The sequence below is a fragment of the Microcaecilia unicolor genome, chromosome 3 (assembly GCF_901765095.1).
Source record: "Microcaecilia unicolor chromosome 3, aMicUni1.1, whole genome shotgun sequence".
NCBI classification, from domain to species: Eukaryota; Metazoa; Chordata; class Amphibia; order Gymnophiona; family Siphonopidae; genus Microcaecilia; species Microcaecilia unicolor.
Window position 1 is genome coordinate 186,942,949 of NC_044033.1, and position 19,671 is coordinate 186,962,619.

General features: G+C 48.5%; 1 protein-coding gene across 4 annotated transcripts in view; it reads left to right on the forward strand.

Moving 5' to 3' along the window:
* ITGA7 (integrin subunit alpha 7) overlaps nucleotides 1–19,671 on the forward strand; it is a 177,501-nt gene that overhangs the window by 95,830 nt on the left and 62,000 nt on the right. For 3 of the 4 annotated variants that reach the window (XM_030196794.1, XM_030196791.1, XM_030196793.1), the window contains exons 3-5: nucleotides 12–91; nucleotides 2,194–2,449; nucleotides 4,529–4,660. In XM_030196794.1, coding sequence (XP_030052654.1) covers nucleotides 12–91; nucleotides 2,194–2,449; nucleotides 4,529–4,660 — 468 coding nt within the window. Of the gene's footprint in view, nucleotides 1–11; nucleotides 92–2,193; nucleotides 2,450–4,528; nucleotides 4,661–5,079; nucleotides 5,200–19,671 lie in introns of all 4 variants that reach the window. The other variant, XM_030196792.1, reaches the window with a different exon arrangement.

Below are 19,671 nucleotides of genomic sequence, written 5' to 3' on the forward strand. Positions count from 1 at the left end.
TTCCTCTGCAGTGGATGACAGTAAGGAGAGCAAGGAAAACCAGTGGCTGGGAGTCACCGTGAAGAGCCAGGGGGCTGGTGGCAAGATTGTGGTCAGTGTGGGCACTGGGACCTTTTGGCAAAGGGAGGTGCAGGGGGCTTGATCTGTGCTGGTGCTTCATTGCAGAGGGGTTTGGAATTGTGGCTGTCCAGGAGATCAGCAGCGAGAGCTGATGGGTGGACTGGGTACCAGTCTCAGCCTCTTGGAAGAAATGTATATAACCGCATTGTACAGGTAGATGGAAGTGGGATGTAGAATGGAGAGGGTGCGTAACTTGGCGTATTGGCTAGGGAAGGCAGAAGCAGTGGTGGAAGAGGAGAAAGGGGCTGGGGCTTTGGAAGCTCTAGGGCTGAGCTGAGCCACCGTGGGGGTGGGGCCATGCACCTGCAACCTGGAAGCAGTGGCGTAGACAAGGGTGGGCTCAGGCCCACCCACTAGCAGCACACTTATGATGTGGCTGGTAGGGATCTCCCAAGCTCCACCAGCCGAAAACTCCCGACAACTGTCCCTCCTGCATACCTTGTAAATAGCAGATCTTCACCTGCAGCAAAAAGTGACTAATACATACTGCTTGCACCAGCCCCACAGCCTTCCCTCTGATGTATTCCCACCTATGTGGAAACAGGAAGTTGCATCAGAGGGAAGGCTGTGGGGCCAACATGAGTAGTGTGTATTAGTTGCTGCTCACTGCTGGTGAAAATCTGCTATTTAAAAGGTATGCGGGGGAGGGGGATATTTGAGAGACCAAGAGGGGCATAATCAAATGGCGCCGGCGAAATAGATCACCGGCGACGCAACAGCTGGCCGTAACCGTATTATCGAAAAAGATGGCCGGCCATCTTTTCTTTCGATAATACAATTTGGCCTGGCCAAATGCCAGAGTTCGCCGGGTTTGAGATCGCCGGTTTTGTTTTTCAGCGATAATGGAAAAAAATGCTGGCGATCTCAAACCCAGCGAAATCCAAGGCATTTGGTCATGGGAGGAGCCAGCATTTGTAGTGCACTGGTCTCCCTGACATGCCAGAACACCAACCTGGCACCCTAGGGGGCACTTCTAGAAATTTAAAAAAAATACACAAATAGCTCCCAGGTGCATAGCTTCCTTCCCTTGGGTGCTGAGCCCCCCCACATCCCCCCCAAACCCACTCCCCACAACTGTACACCATTACCATAGCCCTTATGGGTGAAGGGGGGCACCTACATGTGGGTACAGTGGGTTTTGGAGGGGTTTGGAGGGCTCAACACTTAGCACCACAAGTGTAACAGGTATGGGGGGGATGGACCTGGGTCTGCCTGCCTGAAGTGCCATTAAAAACTGCTCCAGGGACCTGCATACTGCTGTCAGGGAGCTGGATATGACATTTGAGGCTGGCAAAAAAGGGTTTTATTTTTATTTTTTTAGTGTGGGAGGGGGTTGGTGACCACTGGGGGAGTATGGGGAGGTCATCCCCCATTCCCTCCGGTGGTCATCTGGTGAGTTGGGGCACCTTTTTGAGGCTTGGTTGTGAAAATAAAAGGACAAAGTAAACCCGGCAAAATACTGATTAACGCCGCTTTTGTTTTCCATTATCCGCGAAAGCCGGCCATCTGGTAGCCACGCCCATGTCCGCCCATGTCCCACCTTTGCTATGCCGCCGACAGGCCCCCTTGAACTTTCGCCGGCTCGGCGACGGGAAAGCGGCGATGGTGTCAAAAAAGCAGCTTTCGATTATACGGATTTCACCGCTTTTGAGAGATCGCCGGCCATCTCCCGATTTATGTCGGAAGATGCCCGGCGATCACTTTTGAAAATAAGCCTGCGTATGGCATGCAGTTGAGAGAGGGAGAGACCAAATCACTTGTGGGACAAGGCAGAGTTCTACTGCCCACCCATCTTGGGTCCAGGCCCACCCAAAATTGGGTGTCTGGCTACGCCCCTGTCTGGAAGTGCCCTGTGCCGGCGAAGGGAGGCACTCTGGGCTTCGTAGGTGCTGGCTGATTTTACTTGCTGGCTCTGGGGGCATCCAGTGGTGAAGTAGAGCAGTGGCAGGACTGTAGCAGCAGCACTCAGTGGTGCTGCAGGTAAGGGGAAGGCTGGCAGACAACATCATTCGCGCAGGCACAATCAGCGTGCATGAACGCAAATAACATTGTGTCATGTTTTTCTTCTCTTAGACCTGTGCCCATCTATATGAAGCCCGACAAAGAGTGCATCAGTTCTCAGAGACTCGGGATGTCATTGGACGCTGTTACGTCCTGAGTGAAGACCTGCAAATCAGCGATGAGCTGGATGGAGGAGAGTGGAAGTTTTGTGAGGGTCGTCCTCAGGGGCACGAGCGCTTCGGCTTCTGCCAACAGGGGATGGCTGCTGGTTTTACCTCGGACAGCCACTACATCATGTTCGGGGCTCCTGGAACATACAACTGGAAAGGTGGGCACTGCTAATATGGGGGACAAGGGAGGTGGGTAGCAGGGGTCACTGCAGCCATATGTGAGGTTTGAGAAGGCATGAAGAAGGGTAGGGCAGGCAATATCTGCTCTAGTTTTCATTTCCCAAGACACAAGGCCAAATATCTAGTTAGGCTTTGTGAACGTTGGGCAGCATGTGGCTTGCCTGGTGGCAACCTCTAGGGATCTGAGCCCTTTAAATATGCGTATCTTGTATCTCACACCTATGTACTTTTGCAGCTCCTGTCTGTGCTGCTGACTGATTGGGGTAAAATAGAAAGGGGTGTGTATGAGGGGAACCCAGATAAGCAGTCTTGAGCCCATGAAGGGTCAGTGGGAATGAAACCAGGGAGATGAAAGCAGTGATAGGGGAGGGGGGTTCATGGATCTCTTGTTAAATCATTTCCCCAAGCCAGCCAACCATGCAACAAAGTAGTTGATCCCTGCAGCCTTTCAATGTGCTCCTGTTCTATCTTTTGTGATATAAGCAGGGCTGCTGTGAGCACAGATCAGTGGTGCCTTCATAACATGCTACTAATGAGCTTTGGTTTCTGTAATGTCATGATAATGGAATTCTATCTGAAGTGATGCTGAAGAGGAAGCAGTGGTCTGGAGCAGGGATGTCAGCAAGTGAAACCCAGGTGTGGGTGTGCCTCTTGCCAGTCTGTCTTGTTTGTCTCTGAGGGCCCGGTGCACAGAGGCAGTCGTAAAATATGGCTGTGTCGGTAAAATTTAGCAACTCGCTAACAGCAAGCAATGCACAAAGGGGATCACATGCAAATGAGCTGCACAGATCCCCCTTTGTGTATCACTCGCTGTTTGTGAGTTCGAGTTGTCAAATCCATTTGTTAGCTCTGGTGCACTGGACCTCCCCGACCCCACAGTTTTAAAAAAGTTTCCCTGGTGGTTCAGTGAATTGGACCCCTTTTCCCGCGATGCACACACTCCCTTCCTGGATCTGACCCTGACCCTAACCCCACCTGCACCCCTCTATCCCTCTTACAAGGTGGAGGCAGGAGGGCAGGAGCAACAGCTCCTCCCTCCTGCCTTGGGCCCGCCTGGAACACAATGGCGCTGCCCAGGCCCTGCCCAGTGCATTCTGGGATGCACTGGGGGGGGGGGGGCTAAAACCCATATAAGGAATTTTTTCCCTTATATGGTTCTTAGCCCTTCCCAATACCCGGAATGTTCCAGGCAGGCCTGAGGTAGGAGAGAGGAGCTGCTGCTCCTGCCTTCCTGCCTCCACCTTGTAAAGGTACAGGGAGGGGTGTGGGTGGGGTTGGGACATGTGCATATGCGGGAGGAAGGGGTCCAATTCACTTGAGCACCAGGAAAAATTGAAAAAAAAGGAGGGGGATGTAGGGAGGGCTGCAGGGAGGGGGTTAAGGGTCCACTGGACTACCAGGTAAATAAAAAAAAAAAAAGATTCAGGTGAGGGGGTGTTGGGGTCCATTGGACCACCAGGGAAATTTTTAAAAATATTTGGGGGAGGGGCACCGGGAGGTGAGAAGTAGGAGGCACAAGCAGGCTTTGCAGCTGCCTGCTTGTGCTTCTGTCCGACAGCTCCAGAGCAGCCGTAAATTTTTCTTGTTAACTTACTGCTGCTCTGGAGCTGTGCATCCCCTGGAATACACAGTAGAATACTAATGAGTTTATTGTAATACATTTGCATAGGGTTATTGGTGGCTGCTAACGGCACACATTAGAGCCACGGAACCCCTTTGTGCATTACTAGCTACATAACTGTTTGTTTTAGATTGGCTAGAACCAGTCTATAGCAAACATTAATAGCACTTTAAGCTTTGTACATGTTGCCCTGAATCTGGTGGGTTGGGGGGAAGGGGATGGGCAGGTAAAACAGAGTGTACCATCTCTTTCCAGGTGTGTGCCGGTGCCAGGGTGGTAGGTCTCTTGATAAGTGCCTCGCCAGACTATATGAGAAGAGGTGATCAGTCGCACCCAGCTGTCACTGAGCTGCATTGTCAGGAGAGGCGTGCAAGTGGCACGGATCCTGCAGCCTCCGTTTGCATGTGGCCATGAGTATTACCTTGTTGTGTTGCAGGGAACGTGAGAGTGGAGGTCTTTAACCAGACCTCTTTGGAACTGGTGAATTATGATGATGGGCCATATGAAGCTGGGGGCGAGAAGGAGCAGGACCCTTCACTTATTCCGGTCCCTTCCAACAGTTATTTCGGTATGGTATTGCTAAGGAGCAGGCCTAGAGGGAGCCTGCTAGGCCTGAGAGTGCAGGATGCTATGGGAATTGAAGGGATTCTGATTGCGGGCAGCAACCTGACCTGAAGAGATGCCGAGAAAGAATAGAATAAGCCAATTTAAATATAAACCAATTGTTAATGACTGAATTCCATTTTGAGAATTTGATTTGGAACATTTTTTATCTTAAAATTTTATTAGTTAACCTTCTCTTGTACAACTTTACAAAATAATATTATAGAGGTAATTGGTTCATGTTTCAAAATCTACCTGAGAGCCCTTCAGTTCCCCACCTCCATTCCTCATCCCTGGCTCCCTCTGCCTGCAGTTTTTTTTCCTTTGCTTTCTAACTCTTTCTCCCTTTTCTTTGTCTCTTTCCTTTTGCTCTGGAATGTACAGGAATTTTGTTTGTGACAAACATTAATAAGTCAGACCATGACCAGCTGGTCTATAAAACTCCGGAGCCCACGGAAAGGGTGGCGGGACACGCAGGAGACGTGGCACAGAATAGCTACTTAGGTTTGTAACCGGTGCCATGTGTGGTGCCAGGCAGTGTGCAGCTGTCTGTTCCCCATGCCTCCCCCACACCCCTCACTTCAGTGCTGGAAGCCCCATTCCCTCCCTTCTCACCCCCAGTCTGTGTTGGTGCCTCCCCTCTGGTGAAGGGCAATTTGTCACAAAAACTTCAGATCACTGCACAGGTCTCTGGAAGGGTCTGTCATCACTGCATCTCCCAACCTGGCAAACAGGATGAGTGCTGGATGGAAACATTGATGTCTTGCAGCAAGGTAGGGGGGGAGGGAGTCTGGTTAAGATGATTCAAAGTGAAGCTAGAGAAGGAGACTAGGATTAAAATTTGGATATAGCTCATGCCTTTCTCAGTAGTTCAAAGTGAGTTGTACTTGAATACAGGTACAGTAGGTATTTTCCTGTCTCAGAGGGCTTATAGTCTGTTTGTACCTCAGGGAATGGAGAGTTACATGACCTGTCCAATGTCACAAGGAGTGTCAGTGGATTTGAACCGGGCTTCCCTGGTTTTCAGCCTGCTGCTCTAACCAGCTTTGCAGTATTGCAGTGGGCAGAGTGGATGAGCCATGTAGTCATTGTTTGGGGGGGTGGGGGGGGGGGAGGCAGTTCTCAATATCCCACAGGGTTGCCAGTGTACACGGACACTTTTGATACACATGTGTACCTCGTAGGTGGGTTTCAAAGAGAAACTGCCCATTAGTAGCACCTGTGTACATCTGCAGTTCCTGTGTGTGCAGGTGACCGATTGGGGTAAAATGGCTAGGGGTGTGCAGCCCAAAAAGTTTTATGTAGTTTTCTATGTCAGCATGGAGGAGTGGCCTAGTGGTTAGATCAGCGGTCTTGAAATCCAGCAGTGACCAGTTCAAATCCCACTGCTGCTCCTTGTGATCTTGGGCAAGTCACTTAACCCTCCATTGCCTCAGGTTCAGACTTAGATTGCAAGCCCTCCTGGGACAGAGAAATATCCAGTGTACCTGAATGTTGCTCACCTTGAGCTACTACTGAAAAAGGTGTGAGCAAAATCTAAATTAATAAATTTGTAAGAGTTTTTGTCTTTTTTAAAATTTTCTCTGTTCAGAGGCAGTGCTGTAAATTCTATTTGCAACAAGTGTGTAGAATTTCCACTAGTGTGTGCATGTGTGAATAGTGCCCACTGTTTACAACACAGGAAAAAAAAATGTGGTTTTTTTTTTTTTTTTTGGGGGGGGGGGGGGGGAGTCAGTTATTTCTGGCTGAAAATGACATGGGGGAAAAAAAGAAGAGGGACCAACCAGTCTCCACAACTCAAAGCACAGCAACAGAACAGCAGAGGTGACGAAAGGACCAGTGTGCAGCTAAAGGTATCTTTGAAAAGGCTCCTTTATTAACAACTGCTCACATAACATACACGGGAAAGCACATTACTGCTTAAGTGACTCAACACGGGCCATGTTTCAGCTATATAGCCAGTCCAAAGGGTGGTGAATTTGTGGAAAGGTCTCCCGGTGGAAGTGGTGGAATCAAAAACAGTAACTGAATTCAAGAGAGCTTGGGACAAGTACATAGGATCTCTAAGGTAGTGATAGGGAGAGTAGATGGCATGGATGGGCAGACTGGATAAGTCATATGGTCTTTATCTGCCTACATTTTTATCTGTTTCTAAATATAAATTCTTAGTGCAGGTTCTTAGCTTCTAGTGCTTAAGAATTCAGTCCTGAAGCTTCCCCAGAGGTGCTCCCCTGTCTCTTCTGACTTCCTTTTCCTTTGGAGACACTTGTCTCCAGGAATCTTAGCCCAAACTCTGCTTCTGGCATGCAAGGAGCAGGATCCTCAAGCTAACTTCCAGGAGTCACACAAGGTCCTTCCTATTTAAAAAAAAAAACAACAACCCCAAAACAACAACACCTTGAACATTTCAGTGGGCAGAAAAACACTAATACATCTATTGGAAACAAAACAAACTGGATTGGTACAGATTAGGTACACTTGATGCTAACAGAATACCCCACCTTTTTCACATATGAGCAGAGGTAGCCCCTCATGAAGTATAGAATAAGTAATCACACACTAAAAATAGAAATATGTAGACAAAAATTAAACTGAACCCCCCCGAGAAGCCATACTTTGCATACAGTGCAAAACCAAAGAAACAGTGACACGTCCCTTTGTACCTTGCAAAATATAAAGAGAGCAGATGTAAATTTCAAAAACTTATATATTCAATTGTTACATGAAAAATTAACAAATAAAACAAAAGCAGAAAATAAAGTGATGCCTTTTTATTGGGCTAACTTATTACATTTTTTACTAGTTTTTGGTGGCCAAAACTTCCTTAAGTTAGGGCAAGCATACTATTACAGCAGAATACTGTCCTGACCTGAAGAAGTAGGGTTTGGTCTCTGAAAGTTAGTAAAAAATGTATATAGTCCAATATAAAGGTCTCACCTTATTTTTTAATTTTTAAAAAGTTTTTCTTTTATTTATATTTTTTAACTTTCAAAGTGGACTAACATGGCTACCACATCCAAAATATATTATATATATTTATTTTTTTTTCCTACCTTTGCTCTCTGTCCATTTAATTTTTCTGTGTTGCTCCAAGTCTCTGGTCACTGCTCTTCCAGTATAACCAACTCCAACACTGATCTTTTCCAGCTCTGTGGGTTATTGAGCACCCCCAATACTTTGACTGTGTCCAGGAAAGGATAGTTTCTATTGGGTTCAGCATCCCCAATCATTTTGAAAAGTTGACTCCAATGCCCCCACCTATCCAGTCTTGCCTAATTTCTCTCACTCTCCCCAGTCCATAGCCTCTGTCTCTCTCCCCCCCCCTCTTTTAACCAGTATTACCCCATCTCTCTCTCTCTCTCTCTCTCTCTCTCTCTCTCTCGTGGAAGTTTACATCAGAGGAGGCAAGCCTAGCGCAGGAAGCACTAGCAGTGCTGCAGAGAGCCAGGTCTCACACATCTCCCATGGTAGTTTATTAGTGTGAGTCCAGCATAAGTGCAACAGGAGGGAGGGAGCAAACTGTGCTGCAGGGCCATGTTAGATAGGAAGGAAAAGGGAGGGGGCCCTGCACACAGTGAAGGTGTGGTTCAGGCTGGAGAGGCAGCCGAGCCTGTCAACAACAAAGGAGTAGCCAATCAACAACTGTTCTGGGCAGGTGTAGAGGGTGGGAACTAGGATTTCCAAGTGATGTCAGACCCTGGCTTGCCCAGTGTCTCAGGGCTGCCGAGACACTGGGCAAGGCCGCCTCCGGGGCCCCGCCCCTGAGGTCATCGTCACCCTCCCCCCCCGGGCTGCTGTGCTGCAGTCCGCACCCGCCCCCCCTCCGTCCGCCACCGGGCTGGGCCCACTGCATTGAAATCATCACAACGCCTCACCTGTCACCTCGCTCCGTGACTGAAAGCGAAGCAGCGGCAGATCAGATTCACCTCCCTTCAGGCCTTCCCTCCCTGTGTCCCGCCCTCATGGAAGTTACATCAGATGAGGGCGGGACACAGGGAGGGAAGGCCCGAAGAGAGGCAAATCCGATCTGCTGCTGCTGCGCTTTCAGTCACGGAGGTGACAGGTCAGGCACTGTGATGATTTCAATGCAGGGGGCCCGGCCCAGTGGCGGACGGAGGGGGACAGATGGAGACTGCGGCGTGGCGACCTTGGGGGCAGGGCCGAGGGCGGGTGAGATCGGGGACTGCGGCGCTGGGCCCCCCTTGGAGGCCCGGGGAATTTTGTCCCCCCTGCCCCCCTTCTTGGTGGCCCTGTATCTGATTGGGCTAAAACTTCCAGTCCCAGCTCAGCTGTTTTGGGATCAGAAGTTCAGGCCCAATCAGCTGCAAGCCTTGTCTGACATCGTTTGGAAAGCCTGTAAAGGGGGAGAAGCAGAGGGATGGAAAATGTTTTTTTTTTTTTAAACTGCTTTCCAAATTTGTACTTTTGTTAATAAGTACAAAAGTACGGCTTAAATGTAACTCGTTACAAGTAAAAAGTATTATAACAAAGTACAAGTACTTCGCTACTACCCATCTCTGGTTATGTGAGCAGTTGTTAATAGAGGAGCCTTTTCAAAGATACCTTTGGCTGCACACTGGTTCTTAGGTCATCTCCACTGTTCTGTTGCTATGAAATGGCATGGAAATGTAATTTCAAATGAATCCCTAAAAATCGCATGCTTCTCTCCTCTCCTTCCCTCCCCCCCCCCCCCCCCCCCCCCCCCGGCAACACCTCTGTTATTTCATTGTGAAAACCTGTATGTTTTAGCCGGGCAGAGAGGGCAGCCTTCAGGTAGGCCAGTTTACCTGGGTAAATACCTATTTACCCTTTGAGAGTTATCCTCCCTATGTCTTTGTGGGTATTCGACTCCAGGCGTGTGTAAGTCCTGGGTGCAGTAACACTAAGACTGATTCATAGGTGGGCATCCTCCTGGTGGAATTGTAGGGATTCCCGGGTCATGGTTATTTCACTTAAGTTGCCTAAGTTCATGGGATGCAGTGATGTCCTCCCTTGCAGATGTGTGCTCAGAATGCAGTGTGACTACAGGAATTTTAAATGTTACGAAAACACCCCATTGCCTTGCCAGAACTTGTGGAGGGTCTGTGAGATGTACAGGTTTCCTCAACCCTTCGGACTCTGCGCCGTGAAGGGGCACCGTGGCACGAATCTTCCAGGCTCCAGACTCTTTGGCCCAGGGATGGGGAGGATCATGGGGCATCAGATTGTACCAAACAACCAGTGCAGGTAGAAATCTTGAAGGGGAGGGTCAGGGCAGGGGGCCATTTTTTAGGCATTCCTTTAGGGTTACTGTGGCAGGAATGAAAGCAACCCTTGTCCAGATTCACAGAATCCATGTAGGCCCCTGTGTATGGGACAGAGGGTGGATTCATTGTACAGTAAGCGGGGCTCAGACACAGTGGTCCAGTTCCTTCTGAACTAGTATTAGTGGGAATTGGGGGGGGGGGGGGGAGGAGGCCCTGGCAGTTTCCTCCTACCTCTTTAGGCTTCAATTGGAATGGGAGCTGGGATCTTTCATTATGAGCCTTCATTTGCAGCTCCCCACAGCTTCCCTCTGGTTTACATGCCTCTCAGCTTGCTTCAGCACAGTCAGTTCTGTGACTGGGGTCATGTGCCAGCATGGCATGTGTGAGTTTGGAAATCAAAAGTAAATAAGATGTTTCCTCTCCTGTCCTAACCCCCCATGTCCCTCTCCTCCAGCAACACCTCTGTTATGTGCAACCTTCCAAAACCTTGCCATCATGGATCCGAAATCTGGTCAGTAGGTGTCGCCCTTAAGCAATGCCTATGCTTTCCTCCCCTAGAGGCTGTGAGTCTGCCTGTATAGCATCCCCAACCATGGCACACCTGAGGAACAGAAGACCTGAACTGGGACATGAATCCAGAACTGCCACTGAGTCCAACCAGCCTTTTTCTTTCTCTCATTATATCTATGGATGTTTCCTAGTTCTCTTATAGAAATAGGCGTTATAAATCCAGTATTGAGGGCAAAACTAGGCCCGATCAAGGGTGGGGAGGAAAGAGGGGTGGGAGGGTAAGGGGGGATTGTTGCAGGATGGTGCTGTGAATGATAGGTCCATTCTCAGAGATGGGTGGTGGGGACAGTCTCTCAGGCCTGGAAGACTCTGAGCCACGTTGTTGTTAAGAGGACTTGGCCTGCCCCGCCTTCTGTCTGTGTTTTCGTATGATTTCTGTTTTGTGTATTTGCATGATCGGCTCTCAAATGCATGGTGGTGGGAGAATGGTTTGGCTTGCCTTGTTTAACATTTAAAGTTACATCTGTGAAATGTCATGACTTGCTGTGTCCTCGTGCCCCCATCCACCCTTCTGTGGATATCCCCAGACTGCAGCGCTGTCAAGTTACCCGATTCCAGGAGGGAGATCTTCAGTCCAGTCCTGGATTTCAGGCAACCCTATCCTGATGCATTATGGGGCTGCAGCACTGATTTCGGTCAGGCACTACCAGACCACAGTGTTCTTGGAGTATTAGTTGAAAAAGTGTCCCACCTGGAAGAGGGTAACTTGGCAGCTCTAAAACTGAGCTGCCTCAGACCTCGGTGTAAGGAACCTGACATGCATATACTAGCAACCCCTCAAGCACCTGGGATGTTGTCCCCTTCTGCAGGCCTGGTATTTTATTCTGTTAGGGGTTGCAGGCTCCTGGTGGCACAGGGGGAGTTGCAGAATGTCAGAGAACTGGGCCTCTGAGATTATTTTCTCATAATGTTTTCCCACAGTGACTTGGGCTTCTGTTTCTCATCCTCATTATGGGCTAAGAGTGGGCTAGAATAGTCTACCCTCGCATGCTGAGTTTGTTTGAAATGAAAATATTTTCAGTGCTGGAAAGAGCGCTAGGAATACATCCAAGGGACTGAGATTGCACCTAACATGCCTGGGCTTCATTCCTGTCCTGAGATGTGCCAAACAAACCCCTGTGGTGGCATCACTAACCCCTGCTCCCCCAATTCCTCAGCTCTGGGAACCCCGGAGGTTGGCTGTGGTGACCCCTAGTGAGCTGTGCAGGGTGGGGACATCAGAAGTCAATCTCTCCCCCTCCCTCCCTCCCTCCCTCCCCTCTGCACTCTGATCTCACCAATACAGGTCTTCTGATGAAGTCCCTAAGCTGTTAACTTACACTCTAGCAATGCTCCTTGACCAATAGAAAATTCCATTGTATAACCCTTCCAGGTCTTTATCTGACTCAGAGAGCATTAGTGTGTCAGGACCGAGTCCTCTAGATATGAGCTCCCAAGGAATCTGCTGCATATAATGTTAAAAGTACAGGAGGGCTGTCTTTTTGGGGGGGAAGAGGTAACAGGACAAACACCGTGGACCCTGCACGCTGAAGGGGTCCTGTGCTGGCCTGGTATGGTAGCTTCACCCTTAGCACTCTATTTGTCAAGGGCCTGATATTTAACCGGCAGTGATCAGTGTTTTGCTGACCTCCGCCAGCGTTAAACTTAGAAATTCAATACTGGGCCATGACTGGGCACTGGCATTGAATTCCTGAGTTTCCAGAGCTAGCTAATGCATAGCCGGTTAAGTGCGACATTCATCACTTTAAGCAGCCAGGGCCGGTCAGGCAAGAGCAACTGGTGCGGCCACACAGGGCCTCAGACTCCCAGGGGCCCTGCACTGCAGAGTAGAGACCTGCATGGGAATGGGATTTGCAAAAATTTTTCATGTTTATGTTTTTTCCCCTCTGTTTTCTCTCCCGTGGCAGATCCAGCATGATCCCTTCCCTCCCTGTGAGTCCAGCAGGGCCACCGAGACACTAAGCCTGGCCCGGGGCAAGGCCGTCCCCCCCTGCCCTCGCTGCAGTCCCCCGTCTCACCTGCCTGCCCTTGGCTACATCTGCCATCGGGCCCCCTGCATTAAAATCGGCAGTGCCTCAGCTCCGTTTGGAAAGGCAGATTGCCTCCCTTCGGGCCTTCCCTCACTGTGTCCTGCCCTCGTTTGATGTAACTTCCAGTTTCCACGAGGGCGGGGCACAGGGAGGGCCCGAAGGGAGGCGATCTGCTTTTCCAAACGGAGCTGAGGCTCTGCCGATTTTAATGCAGGGGGCCCGGACGGAGCGGAAGGCAGGAAGGTGAGACCGGGGACTTCAGCGCCAGTGACCTGACCCCGGCACCGGGCCCCCCTTGGAGGTCCAGGCCAGGGGAATTTTGTCCCCCTGCCCTCCCCTATCGGTGGCCCTGGAGTCCAGTGCCTCCACGGTTCACAAAACCTGATTTTTCTTTGCTGGTGCTATCAGCGATAATGGGAACAAGCTGTGTGCTTCTCTCTGCAGCATCCCACCGACAGGTAAACAAGAAGTTACATCAGAGAGGCAGGACACTACAGAAGAAAGGACAGCCTGTTCCAATAGCAAGGAAATCAGGTTTTTATGGACCAGGGGAGGGGGCCCGAAGAGGTGCATGACTCTTGGGAGGGGGACAAGGGACAAGTGCTGGACTGAAGAGGAGGAAAGGGAGAAGTGCTGGACTGAAGAGGAGGGAAGGGAGAGGTGCTGGATCCACAGCAGGAGAGGAAACAGGGGGGATATGAGGGGGGAGGGGAGGGGAGATAGGAGACAAGAAGTGCTGGACCATAGGGGTGGAGGGGAAGGGAGAGGGGAAAGAGAATGCCGTACCATAGGGGTGGAGGGGAAGAAAGAAGGGACAAGGAAATGCTGGACTATAGGGGTAGAAGAGAGAAAAGGTTGGACAGGACAGGGAGATGGGCTACAAGTATGGGTGGAGAATGAGAGAGAGGAAATGTCGGGGTGAAAGAGTGTAGGAAGGAAGAGGGAGAGGAGATGCTTGGCATGGTGGAACCATGTGGGAGAGACCATCATGGTTCTCAGGGGAGATGAGTGAGGAGGATGGTGAGCACAGAGAGTAGAAGTGAATCATTGGGGGGTGGGACTAGGCAGGGGTGGTGTTGGTGGGCTCCACCGAACTGGTCTGCACAGGGCCTCGCAATTGCTAAGACCGGCCCTGGATTGGCTTTTATTTGATCCTATTTATGTGGCTAATCTGGCTGGTTAAGTGCTGAATATTGGCAATTAATCAGCCAAGTGCAGAGTGTGCCCCCAGAACCTCTCAAAATAACCAGTTTTCAGTTCGATGCTAACCGGACATTTTCAGCAACACTTAACTGGTTAAGTTCAATTAGCAGTTAGCCCAGAACAGGTGATTTAACCAGCTAGCAGCCGTTTCTGGCTACTTAAATCGCTTTGAAATCGACCAGTGTATTTTTATTCCATCTTTCTCTGATAAACAATTTAGTCATAAAACATCGAACTGTTATCAATTTTAGGGAAAACGCAGTGTGAATAACCAGGCCTTACATTATTTCCAGATAGCTGGTAGTCTGACCAGGGATTTTAAAGCCGATAGCAGTGGGCTCCATAACAGAGCTCCTTTATAGGAAAAAGCTCTTTGCTGTGTTAACCACAAGAGAGATCCTCTTCGGGATGTGTAGCAGAGCTCGCTGAAATGAGCATAAACATTGTCCAGGGATATAATTTTTGATCTGAGATGAGAGGAGTGCATTTTGCTGAATAATTTTATTCAACAAAAACAGACCTTGAAATCAGTAAGTTGCTTGGTGGGGAACCAGTACAAAGAAGTTCCTATGGGCTGGTGGGTACTGGTGCCCCAGTGGGGATGCTTCTTCCCGAGTCCAGAGGGAATACTAGGACTAGGGGGCATGCAATGAAACTACAGTGTAGTAAATTTAAAACAAATCGGAGAAAATTTTACTTCACCCAACGCATAATTAAACAATGGAATTCGTTGCCAGAGAATGTGGTGAAGGTGGTTAGCTTAGCAGAGTTTAAAAAGGGGTTAGACGGTTTCCTAAAGGACAAGTCCATAAACCACTACTAAATGGACTTGGGAAAAATCCACAATTCCAGGAATAACGTGTATAGAATGTTTGTATGTTTGGGAAGCTTTCCAGGTGCCCTTGGCCTAGATTGGCCGCTGTCATGGACAGGATGCTGGGCTTGATGGACCTTTGGTCTTTTCCCAGTGTGGCATTACTTATGTACTTATGTAATAAACCCTAGAAAAGGTGTGAAGCTGTAGCTGAGGCTAGATTGTGCCAGCCTAACTCCAGGTCACCATGGGAGAGTAGTCCAGTCCTGGTTTGCTGTTACCTCTCCCATCCCAGCGTAGCCTGGAACAATTTATTATTTAATGTCTCACCTCTCATGTGTATCTCAGAGCCATGGACTGGACTGCCACCATGATGTGAGCAGCCCACCCTCCCTCATGTTCCCTGCCCTGCCTTTGGATCCTGGGCATGTTTTTTTCCCATTTTCTATACCTGGTCCCTTCCTCTTACCCTGACCTTCTTCCTGTGGCTTGGCACTTGGCAGAGGCTGCACATGTGGAGGCTGAGAAGAACCTGCCCTTTTAATGTGTGTCAAACAAATAGGTAGGAAGCACGTGATTCAAACCCAGCACTCACTCCCCTCCCCAAGCTCAACCTACACCTCACCTCAACTCTCCCTTCCCCCACGCGCACAACTGCAACCTCCTTTCTTATAGGGACAGTGCCAACATTCCCTGAGTAGGAGCACAGATGCCCTGATGATAGCTTTGAAATGGGATTTCTTTAAAGGGCCTCCATGTTGTAAAGGATGGGCTAATCCAGTCCTGGGTTTACTTCCAGTGCATGCTAGGGATGTGCATTACTTTTGTCCTTGCATTTTGTTTTCAAATTAAGATGACAGGAAAAAAACCTCAAAAATGTATGTTCTTGTTTTGGTGTGTTGCTAACAGTACACGCTGTTTTGAAAGGGTGCACTTTTTACTAAGAAAGCACATTATTTTCAAAGAGAGCACAATCTTTCAGAAGAGTGCAGTCTCTTTCTCAATAGTGCACAAATGTGCATGCAGGGCCTAGGAAGCTATAATTTTACCCTGTGCAAGTTGCTCTTCAAGGCATCCCCCCCCCCAGAAGGAATTGGGGGGTTCTTTGGGAGGAAGGTGGATGTTCTTGGGGGGGGGGGGGGGGGGAGCAGTGTAGGGCAGGCCTCTACAAATTTTCATTAAATATAGAAGCCAGCAGCTGAAACCTCTTTTTCTCCATCCCCACCCCTCCAACATTGTCCCCGCCAGTTCTGCAGTCAACTGTGACTTCCTGCTGCAGCCTTGGGAGACTTCCCCGGGACTGTTGTGGCAGCCATTTTGAGACCTGAACTGGCATGGGAAGGAGCAATCCAAGTCACATCTATGGGTAGGGGGAGACGGGAGAGCAGAGTTGGTGGGTGGCCCAAGGAGACAGATTTTATGCTGGGGGGGGGGGGAGGGAGGAAGCTGGCCCATGTGGACATACTTTCAATGGCAGCAGCAGGGCAGCATTTTTGGCTTACGGGTGAGGGGAGGGTGGCACAGAGTAGTCACGGGTATGGGGAGTTTCAGAGTCAACCAAAAACACACATCCATTTTTGGCTGAAACCGAAGCATGGCCAAATCCAGATTCAGTGCTGAAACCGGAATTCAGTTGGCCTCTAGTGTACTCTTTAAAAAGAGTGTGTGCTCTCTCTAAGAGTGCACACATTTAAGGACACTGTTTCGGTAGTGAAAAAATGCGGGAAAAAAATCCTTAACAACATAAACATTCTCATAAGTGAAATGGGAAATGGCATGACACGAAAATTGTTGAGCTGTGCACTCTTATTGTATGAACCAGTTTATACTTCTTGATTTGAGTAATGGGTAACAGGTCATGCATTTGATATACTGCCTTTTTGTGGGGCAACCAAAGCAGTATACATATTACATGCAGGTACTTTCTCTGTCCCTAGTGGGCTCACAATCTAAATTTTGTAGCTGGAGCGATGGAAGATTAAGTGATTTGCACAAAGTACACTTAAGACTGGATTAGTCTGTTCCTTAATCCATGAAGGCAGTTAGCACTCTTATCTTAAAATTTCAAATGTTGAGCAGGAGTTCTCAATCTGGTCCTCTTGACGCTCTCAGCCAGTTTCCCTGTCAGGATATCCACCATGAAAAAAGATGACATAAATTTGTGTGTACTGCCTCTCTTGAATGCAGATTTATCTCCTGAGTATTCATTGTGGTTATCCTGAAAACCTGGCTGCACCAGTTCCAGGAGGGAGACATTTTGGCCAGTCCTGGTTTTAAATTTACATCCCAAAGCAGTGTGGGATTTGTAGTCCTGATTCTACCCATTGAACTTAGAGCTGCAGGTTCCATAATGCGTCAGGATGGGGTGATCAGAAATCCAGAACTGTCCCAAAAATGTCCCTCCTGGAACTGGGTAAATTGCCATCGCCTTGCATGTTTCTCAAGGACTCGGTTGGGAACCACTATATTAAAAGAACCATGGCATTACTGTCCTTTTAAGAGACGTTGTACAATTAATATGACCTAACCGTGCATACTGGGTAAATATGATACCCAGCCTCCTGGGATTGCTAATAGTAACCAGCCAGCCATCTTTAGGGCAGTGAAGTGGGAGAGGAAGAGGCTGTGATAGTAATGCAGACCAGAGGCAAATGCAGGGTGCTGAGTTTCATGAGGGTCTTCCAAAAATATCTCCAAACATAAACAGCAGCAACATCCATCATCCTTACACAAAATCTTCCCTCCCTCTGGACACTGAGAATGCCGTCTTATTTTTAGGAATGTTCTCACCACACCCCTCCTCTAGGATATTTACAGGACGTAGACTGAGCTGAGGTTTCTCCTCAGGCAAGACTGGCCCAAACCTTGTGGCAGACTAGAGACCCCTTACAACCCTTGCCATTTCCACCCCCCCCCCCCCCCGACACCCTTTGCCAGCAATTTATATAGAGGGCCTTGGTGCTATCCCAGCAGTAGTGCAGAGGCTTCCTGCTTCCTGCAACGGGCCTGGGAGTGGAAGGTGACCTGGGTGGGGTAGCCCTTCCAAGACCCATATTGAATGAGGAGACAATTGTTTCTTGGGTGGCCCTGGATCTCAGAGAAGGCAGATTTTTCCACCTCCAAGTAAGACCAGAAATAAAGACCACAACCTGCCAGATAGGAGAGAGGCTTCTACTGGCCTCCAGTGAATGAGAAAACTTCATTCAACTTATACCTCTTTATTACTGTAAACCCTCCAGAAACCCAACACTGCTGCCAGATTGTATTCCTGCTGGCTGTGCAAAAGATTTGACAGGAGGAGGGAGGGGATTTGGGCCCAACTGCAGAGGAAGGAATGACACTGAGAAAAGCCTACAGGTTCTAATCTAGGCACTGAAAATCAAGCAAAGGAATGAGAAAAAGAAATGTGCTAACGCAGAGAGAATGCATCGTTCAGTTATATCACTGCTATGCTGATTCTTCCTGTATGAAACATTTGAATTGCTGTCAGCATGTTAAAAAAAGGGAATTTTCAGCAGTACATTTGTATGTGCTGCGTGCCCACTGTGTATGCGTGTCCTGGTTCCGTGTGTGTTCGTGCATACCCTGGTTGTGTGTCTACTCACTCACTCATTTGCACGATTCATGTCCTATAGCCCCTCTCCTTGTCTCCTCATCTGTTTCCTAGGACCCAAAGGGGGCACAATAGCTCTTGTGATTGATGCAGATCTGAAAGAGAGCTCTGTGTGTGGTATTAGTGTTGTGTGGGATTGGGTGTGTGTATTCATATTTTGTTTAGTTGGGGATCTGGTAATCTCACCCAGGGCAGGATTAACCCTCTGCTTGTCCCTAGGCAAACAAGCAAATGGACTCTCCTAGAAATGTAAATATAATTCTAAAATTCCCACCAATGGTGCCCTGCATAATTTTGATTACAGGGAAACCAACAGAGGAGGAAGCAGCAGGTAAGAAGCGCTGCATGCCACCTCCTGACCACTGGATGATAATTCATAGGAGAATAGACACAGCTCTACTGGTAGTGGTGACACTGGGTCCCCCTCTCCACACACTTACTGAACTACGCATCTGAGAGGGCCTCTCCAAACATTAGGCATGTGCCTAGTTTGCCTATGTGCTAATCCTGCCCCGATTTCACAGCAGAGTTAGGAGTCTAGATTCCAGTTTAAAATTTGCCATGGTCAGAGTGACTGAATGTAGCCATGTAATTTGCCAGGTCAGCTCTATTTCCTTGCTGGCAAAGGAGGCATTCTGGGGGGGTGTATTTTGGTCAGGAAAATAGGGGAGATAAGTACCTGCATATGAATGAATGTTCTATTTTTTGACTCAGCAGTTTCCTGTTAGTCATAAGAACTGGGACAGACTGGAGGTCCATCAAGCCAAGTATCCTGTTTCCAACAGTGACCAATCCAGGTCACAACAGTACTTGGCAAGGTCCTAAAAGGGTAAAACAGATTTTATGCTGCTTATCCTAGAAATAAGCAGTGACTTTTCCCAAATACATCTTAATGGCTTATGGATTTTTCTTTTAGGAAATTATCCAAACCTTTTTTAAACCCTGCTAAGATAGCTGCTTTTACCACATTCTGGCAATGAATTCCAGAGTTCAATTAAATATTGAGTGAAAAAATATGTTCTCTGGTTTGTTTTACATTTACTACTTAGTAGCTTCATTTCATGCCCCGTAGTCTTAGGCCTAGTCCTTTGGGTTTCTAGGTTAATCAGAACCAGAGCTGAAATCTGGCACTGTGAGTCTTCATTTATAACTACTGAGGATGAAGGCTCCTAATTAACACCTAATACCCAGCGATTTTTCTCCTGTTTATATCCTCTCCCAGTTTACTTCAGTCATTGTGTGAACATCCTCAGCTGGGAAGCATGTGCCAAGGCTCACACTAAATCCAGTCACTAAGTGTCGCTGTTGCATAATGTCTTGGATTCTCTTCCCCTAGTGGTTTGGCTGATCCAGGAAGCAGAAATCCTGAACCACAAATCAAAGCTAGATCCTTCTGGAAGGCAGCCTGCAGCCCTGAACCTCTGGGCCATCCCTTTAATTTAATTTTCATTATGTATCCATAGTTTCTCCCCAGACATCCAGCCAAACAAATAGCAGTGG